The 9208-nt window shown below is 41.5% G+C and overlaps 1 protein-coding gene across 1 annotated transcript; it reads right to left on the reverse strand.

Moving 5' to 3' along the window:
• Window positions 1–373: 373 nt before the first annotated feature.
• On the reverse strand, window positions 374–7110 carry LOC136428937 (pentatricopeptide repeat-containing protein 2, mitochondrial-like). The gene is made up of 12 exons (XM_066418776.1): window positions 6998–7110; window positions 6564–6656; window positions 5956–6085; window positions 4875–4992; window positions 4109–4187; window positions 3547–3638; window positions 3261–3368; window positions 3001–3075; window positions 2602–2715; window positions 2110–2169; window positions 1402–1732; window positions 374–1282 (listed from the first exon to the last, which is right to left on the reverse strand). Exons 1-11 carry the CDS (start codon window positions 7077–7079, stop codon window positions 1577–1579), a joined length of 1107 nt encoding a protein of 368 aa, XP_066274873.1. The 5' UTR covers window positions 7080–7110; the 3' UTR covers window positions 374–1282; window positions 1402–1576.
• Window positions 7111–9208: the final 2098 nt, after the last annotated feature.

Below are 9208 nucleotides of genomic sequence, written 5' to 3' on the forward strand. Positions count from 1 at the left end.
AAGAACTAGGAGGAAGGAAGATGCTGTGAAAACTGTCCAATTTTATTTTTCTGTTTAGATAAATTGACCTGTTTTGGAGGTTAAGTTAGCTGGGAAGACAGAAATTATTTTTGATTATCTAAGCTAATCTCAAAGCAAGGCTCAAAGGTAAGATATTCATTTGCAGATAGTTAAAGTAATATCATGCATGTTCTTTCATAACCTCATGTCCTTTTACACATCTGACAGAAATGTACATAAAACTAATCTGTTGATGTAGTGCTATAATAGATACAAGTTACTCAAAACATTGTAAATATTCAAAAAAATTAAAATCAGAAATGAATGGTTCATGTATTTTTGAAATCTATGTAGAAAGTAACACTCATAGACCTTTCTGCACATATCATACAAGGATTTTAATATAGATTGATAGATATTTTCCTTACATGTATGAAATCAAGTCAATTGCATGTCTTACCAATATCATTACCATTTTGCCAGTAAATTGGTTACGGGGGTGGCTGATGGTTACGGGCTGGCTGCAAAAAGTATATCATTTAGCCCCCAAAAAGGCCGGTTCAGAGCCTGCAACGGAGGCTATATGAAATGACATACTTTAGAAAGTCAAGAGACAGAATAAGATGTGAATATCACAATTTTTCAAGCCAAACCTTCATTTGAAGGAAACATGGAATATTCTGTGCTGAACACTTTTGGGCAAATCAGCGTTTATATCTGATATTCATGAACATTTAATACAATCAACATCTTCAAATGTTCTGTGTAGTAGATACAAATTGGACAGTGACCCTGATCCCATGAACTTAATCTTCTTATTTCTTGATGTCAAGCAGTAGAATACACTGTTTTTACTACCATATCTTCTGAATGTCAAGAATATGCTGTATACTTGTGTGCAATAGTACCTTGGCATACATCAGTTACATACACAAAAGTTACATCTGAGTGCACCTACAGTCAAAAGAGATGTCAAAACTGGATGTTCCACTGCAGTACCTTGGAAAGCAGCCGGGGGAGCCCAATATCTAATCATTTCCAGTTTTGTCACAATCTACAAATATAAAACCATTCAGCCATTCTAGAGTTATCTTGGTGAACGACAGACAGAGAAACGCTGCCCAAAATATAGCCCTCTTTATGAAGGTAATTAGGTGCGCAGCTGCAATTTTTGGTGCACAAAAATGATTTACACCCAGTATTTCCAGCCCTGACAACAGAAAATCCTATCCCCAATGGAGTGATGTATGCATGTCAAACATGTACACTTCTACATAAGCACCTGGCCATTGAGGCAGCTTTTTGGTGGTATTACATGTATAGATAATTTTTTCCCATTGACACAAGTATCGAGAATCCTGTCTATAGTGGCCACACGTTTACTGTGACCATAAGGACCACCTGGCCATTGTGGCAGCTTTTTGGTGGTCCACTAGATAATATTTTCCCACTGACAGAAGTGTGAAGAACCCTGTCTATAGTGACCATTATCTTGAAGTTCCATGAGTTGTCACTAGAACAGGTTTAACTGTAAATCTGTCATGAGCGCATGTCCTATCTATACATGTACATGTGTCTATACACGTGTGTTTGCTCTTTTGGACCGTTGGAAGGACTTCCTGAGTCCCGGGGAGGCGCGGCGGGTGGTGGTGGGGGGAGGGGATTCCATCAGCATGACCTCTACAGACATGGGCACCAGGTGACCTCCGGCCTTCAGACTGTCATACACATCCTACGGGAAACACAAGGGAAACATGTTTTAAATGATTCATTATTACGTTTATACATGTACAAAAATGTTCTATTCACTGAAGAGATATCTCTATAGCTCAACCCGTAGCAGCCTCACAGTTGAGCTCCTGGTTCCAATTAGTTGCTAACTGGGAGACCTTGGTTTAATCTTGGGTCAGGACATCTCAGTTGGGGCTGCACCCATCTTTTGGAAGGGACGTAAAATGAGGTACCGTGTTAAAGGAGGTGCCTTGAGCATGTTAAAGGGGAAGGGCCCAACTAAGGTAAAGTTGTGGGTGTGACAAGGGATTGAGGTAAAAGCAAGTTGTAAAGGTAAAGTTGTCTAGTTCCTCAAAATGAGAGCTTTAGTAGCCTTACCTCCAATTCTTGGACCAGCTCAGGCTGCTTCTCCTCCAGTAGCTGTCTGATGGTGGTCATCTGGGACAGAACAAAAAAAATGCATTCTCATCATTGATGCTTGAAATAAATGGATGAACTATGGCAACTGATCATGACTTTTCTTACCGTTTTCTTACCGAGAAATTACCGCTTGTTTGCATTGGAATTCTAAAAGACAGACATAGCCACCCTCAGATAATGGATGAAGTGGCCCAGAAAGATCATCATAATGACTGTGGAAGGACAAAATCCACAAGGATGACCAAGTAAGATATGGATTGGTAATGTAAGGGAAGACAAAATCTGACGACCATGTAGAAGATAGACTGCCAAGATAAGAGAACACTACCACCTAATACACAGTGTTAACCCGCAGGACAGAGGCACTAGGCAGTCTGCCGTCAAGCTAAAATACGAGACAGGAAATAATAGATGATAAACTGGATAGTGAGTGTAATTGAGTGTACGTACTGTTTGTTGAGACACCTCCCACTTTGGAACAAAGGTGGGGACGTCTCTTTCAAAGATGGTTCTCAAAGCTGCAAACATGTCTTCAAACTGTTCCAATCTGGCTAGGGCCAGTAGCTGCAAGAACATGAACAAGAACATGTTGATAGAGTTATTAGGACTTAAATGACTGCATCTCTATGTTGTGTTTTATCTGACCCTTACCTCTTCCCTCATGACCTCAATGAAAAGCGGACTGCGAGCTGACTTTTTCATGAAAAACAAAGGTTAAAAAAACGTTAAGTGCTGGTAAATATAAACATTTGGCTCTATGCATCACAAGCAACAAAAAAAGCTTCTATGCTAGTAGTTTTACCATTTGGTTTGTTTTTATTTGAGGACTAAGAAATGCAGAAGACTTACATTGAGACTCTGACAGGATCTGCAGTCTCTTGGTTTTACTCTGTTGTAGACAGAGACCATGTACTCATAGTCATTCTGGAATAACAAAAGAAAACAAGCTCTGTTTGAAAATCTTAAAATCTTCACAAAGTACAATTTACAAGTACAAAAACAGCACCACTGATTCACTGTATACTCTTTTCATTCAAATCTTCAATTTGTAATGTTTGTCCATAATACTGGACAACTTGAAATGCTAATTATAAGATGGTTGTCAGTACCTGATTCAGAGCTAAAGCCATGATGAAGCCTGTAGTTTCATCTGTGAGGTCATCTTGGTGAACACCCCCGTACAGACCCTTACATCTGGCAAAGGCCTCAGGAGTGTTCTGTAGGGTACAGGCATGTTATTCTTCTCTTATTCTTTTTATTTTCTAGTTTTTTTAATTCAGATTTAAAGTCTTTTTTAATTCAAAGACTGGAGTTGGACACTTGAACATTTGGCCAATTTTTGTGTTGGAAATTACAGTTTAATTCAAATTGGTTCCAAAATATTTTCTAACCGACCTGTTTGTAGAGAGCAGCGAAGGCCAGCTTGTATGAGTTGGCATTAGCCCGGATGGAGCGGCTGTGCATCAGCTCAAACACACGCAACACTCCTGCGGGGGGGACACAAGGCAATTAGTGATCATAGCAAATTTCAATTCCTTGACAGTAAGCTCTCTCTGGCAGAGCTTATAGAAACTGCAGTGATTCAAGTCCCTCAGCCATTATAAGGAATGAATATACTCTTTGTATACAACTTAGCATTTTATTCAGCCTTGTTGGTACAGACAGAACTATATGTACGCTATCACACTTCAGAGAAACACCCGGATCTCTGTACATTAAATGAAAACTACCGTTGTGTTAATTGCATTTTCATGCCCCACCCAGCTAAACGTACAGTTGTAACTTGTACTTGAACAGTTGTACAATATAATACAATATAATATACCGGTAAGAACAAGAAAAGTACAGTGGAATATGATGAATAACTAGATAGAAACAATAATAATTGTAATAATAATAAACTTAACAAGATAATGATAAGCTAATGACTACATGTATATCAAAAGCACTGCCAGACCTTTGTAATCACTCCTGGTGAACAGCATGTGCATGAGGAGGCTGTAGGTCGTCACATCCAGGAATATGTCCTGTAGCATCTGTAAAGATACATGAAAATAGATAGATGTACTGTATATGTAAGTACTGCAACGATGATTACTAACTAGAAGGGTAATATTTGCTAGCAAGTGTGGCATATTACACACCCATCCCTTCCCTATGCAAAAACAGACTTCCAACATCATCCAAAAGGAAACATTCCAAAAATAGGAGGGGAAAGGGAGATTTTGTGGTGTTTCAAGTTCCCGGTTGAAACAGTTCTGTACTACTGTAGTAATACAATGGAATATTCGTGGTGTAATGGTTGTGCAATGGACCAATCCAGTCGAACACCATATAGAACCCCCTATTCTATTTGGAATACCTCCGTCATTGACCGAAAACATAACGCCCTCACCGTAACTACATTTACTCCCTCCTCAAACAACCCTACTCGGTGGATACATCAGTCCACAAAGAAGGCATACCATTTTTATTTGGTCCACTCTGAAAGGGTTTCAGATCCAAAAAAGCTCAAGAGAAGACAGTCTGCATATTCGACAGCCAAGCGCGCATGGCCGTTTTTGTCCGTCAAGGGCTGTTTTTGACGGACTATTCGAAATAGAACAGGGGGCGGGGCTTATGGTGTTCGAACTGGATCGGTCCATTGAGAGAGCATGGCAAAAATAAACCACGGCGAAAAACGTTTCAAGATTGCCAGTCAACATTTTCCAAAGTACACAGACCTGATCTGACACCAGCTCCAACGCCTTCTCCTCCAGACCGAGGTGCTGACAGCATCTCATCAGTACCGGGCCGTAACGGAAGTGTCTTCTTCTGATGTGCTGCGTCTGTGCGTGGTAACTGGGGGGAGAAGTGCACAACAATATTTCTATGTCTGACACACTAACCAAAAAATTACTTGATAACAGAATTATTTTGGTATCACATACAGAGACTGCATCTTAAATGCTTCAATGAATCAAGCTAGGTTAAACACAGCTTGAGCACTTCTTCTGTCAGCTTAAAGCCCTGTGTTCTGTTCATTCATCACTCTCATCTATGATAACTATGTTCATGTATAGTAGACTAGTAGTCCACTGTTTCATGTTCATGTATAACAACGGGAAAGGATGATGTATATAAGAAGCATGTTTAGTTGATAAGATTAAACTAGGTACAATGTCATGTGTGGCGGTGTATTGGTGCAATGGTGAGGGTGTACGGCCCAGAACCCCTGGGTTCGAATCCCCTGACATGCCAACGATGTTGTGTCCTTGGGAAAGTCACTTAACATGACTTTCTTCACTCCGCCCAAGTGTAAAAATGGGTACCTGACTTCGGTTGGGGAGGTAAAAGGCAGTGGAAGGAGAGGGTTGGGATCTGCCTTCCAATACCTAGGCTACCCTAGACACAGTGGATAACAACCCACTGCCTCTACGGCCTCAACAAAAGCTATAATGGGATTGTAAGTTGGGCGATGTTACGGCCCGGTTCTTTTGGAAATGCTGCACGAGGAACTGCCTACAAGACTAAAGGAACACACACAGGACACAGCATTGCCGTACACACACAGGCGGATCAGCTCACAGACGTCTGTCCTCTCTTCCGTCCAGAAACTGACTGAGAACGAGCCTCTGTTCACTTTATTTCTTGCTATCTAAACTCTGTCGCGACGCCGGATCCAACCCCTGGAGGGAACCTCATTACAACATCGTTACGGCCGTCATTCCTAAGACAAAACCCGCCCTTAGAAGATAGCGAGAGTCCTGCTATTAATTAGTGACGTTCGCCTCTCTTACAGGATAACCTTTTTTTACAATGTACCTTTTGAGGGCCTGTTCTGCCAGCTTGAAGTCCTCCTGCGTCCTGCAGGTGTGCAGCATGTGCTTCACGTCGTTCTCCGCTAGGGGGAGCTCCCGCTTCAGTTTATCCGCGATGGCGCCATGGAAAACATCTGGGGCAACCAAGAAAGTAGAATTACTGGGTATGAAAAAGAGTTCTGAATCACCTTAAACAAATTAAAGTAGCAATCATATATTCCTACCCACGAAGGTAAAATACAAACATAAAAACGCAACTCTCTCATTGTTTAAATCGCCAATCCCTGATGAAAACATTGGTTGAACTGCTGATTGTGATGGACTGTGGGTCATCCGTGCGCTGCAATGGAATCCAGTGCTGCAGGGGTCCTGTGATACTTCCTGATCCAGTGAGTGTCTAGAGACAATCGTTGCTCGATAGTCGCACGAACCCATACCGTCGTTGGTCTAAAGCGGGCCTTGGCAACATTCTAGGTTAGTTCAAGTTCAGTAATAAATCCTTAGTCTCTAGCTCTACTGGACTCCATACATTGCTAGAAAAATAGTAGAATAATTGTCAGAAATCGCCAGAGGAATTACATGTGTCGACCTGACGGCCAGGAGTACAGTTACCTATTCTTCCCTCCATCTGGTCTGCTATGATGGAGGACTGCTTGAGGTAATTGTCGTACCGAAGAACATCGGGGGACAGCAGGTATCTTCTCCCTGTGGAACACAAATATTACATACGTTTGTGAAGGTTAGACCAAGCTAAGGACATCCAGGTAAACGATATATAAATAATAAAGAGAATTCAGACTCTACAACTGGATAAGAATTCGGAGATTTATTTCCTCAAATAAATCGCTGAATTCTTATCCAGCTGTAGAGTCTGAATTCTCGAACTACAACAATGTTCTGAAGGACCGAACGATCATGAAGGTGAAGTTCGAAGAGGTCGGCGGCCATTTCTATCCAATCTCTAGAAAATACAGCGAGCCAGCTGCCATCATTCACAGTCCAGTGACACTTCATGATCTAAAGAAATATCGCAGAGTAAAACTTACCCTCCACTGCCGCGGGAAAGGACGAATTTAACCTGACATGTCGCGATGCGAAACGCAAAACGTGCACCAAGGACGCCGCCATTTTGGAGTTCTTTCATCACATGTGGGATGTGCCACTCCTTGATATGGACGTGAGAGATATTTTCTCTCACAGGGAAAAATAGCACGAAAATCTTGTATAATGTATGTTTTAAACTAGAACCTTTATACTGTATATCAGTGACAGAAATAAAAAGTCTATACGATACTGTAAAAGGTCTGACAACCCCTGTATTTCGGTAGTTAGACTAGCCCTTCTGAATTTCGTGAGTAGTACACGAGCGACATCTTGCGATATAGTTGAATCTGTAGCCCCAAATTGCGGTTGTGTGATTCTGATACATTTTACATAGCGACTTCTCACCGCTAGCGCAGGGGTTGTGATAGAAATAAAAGGTGCATGCTTTTAACAGAATGAGATTTATTTCAATACGAACCATTTCAATATGTAGTTCCCCGTATCAGTGCTTATTTTTGTAATATTCAAATTCGCCGCTAGTTGTCGCTTCTTACACACCAATCTCTCTCCCCCACAAAACGAATAGACTGACCCAGTTTTTCTAGTTCGGTGATGGCGAAACATGGCGGATGTTTGGAAGGAAGTAAGTTCATGTTTTCCTATGTTTTCACCCATTTGTGTCTCTAAACAAGGCCATCAACGATTCCTACATTGCGATTAAGATTTCTATCTTACAGCGTTTGCTAAGTAGGAAGAATTCTTGTCGTATTTATCAAACAGAGGCGATTTTACGCGGGTTAGAATCGTGTTTTTCCTTCTTCGTCGTTTTAAGTTTCAGCGCTTTCACTTACCGCGAAGACTACTAAAAAATCATGAGCTCATCATTTGACCTGCGGGTTGTCCCATTTCCCGGGCTCTCTGCTGGCGGTTTCTGCGTTGCCATATGGAACAGTTCTCTCTAAAAAAACCACGACGACATGTTTGTTAACCAAAAGCTCACACGGGCATAATTTGATTCCGTTTGCATTCTCACGGTTTTAATCCTTGTGAGAATCTGGTGGTCAGTGTTTCTACTCGAAGCAAGCTTAAGGAGGTTATTCTTTCCACATTGAAAATTATGCACGATCAGTTCTTCACAAAAAGAAAACTCTCTGACAGTGACCCAGCGTTAATTTTCCCGTTGTATAACAGCTCCTCTGTTTTAGGTATGTTTCTCATCTCTGGCTGAAACATACTACAGAGGTGACCGCCCCTTTAGTTTGTTCCCTCCATGAATCCTGGCCTTTAAAACAGACCCTCAGTGCGGGGATGTTTGTCATCCGGAGGTGCTGAATAGTTCCCATGTTTGCTCCGACAACACTGGAACGTGCCATACTTGCTGCAGGCCTTGGCTTCTGGGTTTTTCCTGGTTCCTTTGGCCAAAAATACTTCCAGGCCTGGTCTCCATTGGACTGAGGTATAACTGTACCTCCATGAAAAGGATATTAAGTCTTGTTTTTGGTATGTCTGTCAGTTAGTGTGTCTGTTTACATATACATTAGTCAGCTCTGTCAACGTGTCAAACTTGCTGCAGGCCTTGGCTTGTGTGGTTTTCCTGGTTCCTTTGGCCAAAAAGACTTCAAGTTCCAGGCCTTGTCTCCATTGGCAGTAGTACCATTGGAGTGTGCAATACCTCCATGAAAAGGATATTTGATTTTGGTATGTCTGTCAGTTATATTTAACCTCCTTGGTTTACTGTACATTAGTCAGCTCCGTCAATGTGTCAAACTTGCCGCAGGCCTTGGCATCTGTGTTTTTCCTGGTTCCTTCAGCCAAAAAGACTTCAAGTTTTGTTTTCATAAATGAGTATGTCATACCTCCATGAAAAGGATTCTAAGACTTGTTTTTTGTCTGTGAGTTCGTCTGTCTGTTTGTGTTTACACATGTATTCGTCAGCTCCATAAACACTGGAACGTGCTACATACTTGCTGCAGGCCTTGGTTTCTGTGTTTTTTCCTGGTTCCTTTGGCCAAAAAAAGACTCCAAGTTTTATTTTCATTTCAGTACAAGCTTGCATTACCTCCATAATCCATGAAAAGGATACTAACACTTGTTTCTTGTCTGTCTGTCTGTCAGTTTGTGTTTTGGTCAGCTATGTCAACATCATAACCTGCCATACTTGCTGCAGGCCTTGGCTTCTGTCTTTTCCTGGTTCCTTTGGCCAAAAAGACTTC

The sequence above is a fragment of the Branchiostoma lanceolatum genome, chromosome 2 (assembly GCF_035083965.1).
Source record: "Branchiostoma lanceolatum isolate klBraLanc5 chromosome 2, klBraLanc5.hap2, whole genome shotgun sequence".
Classification (NCBI taxonomy): Eukaryota; Metazoa; Chordata; class Leptocardii; order Amphioxiformes; family Branchiostomatidae; genus Branchiostoma; species Branchiostoma lanceolatum.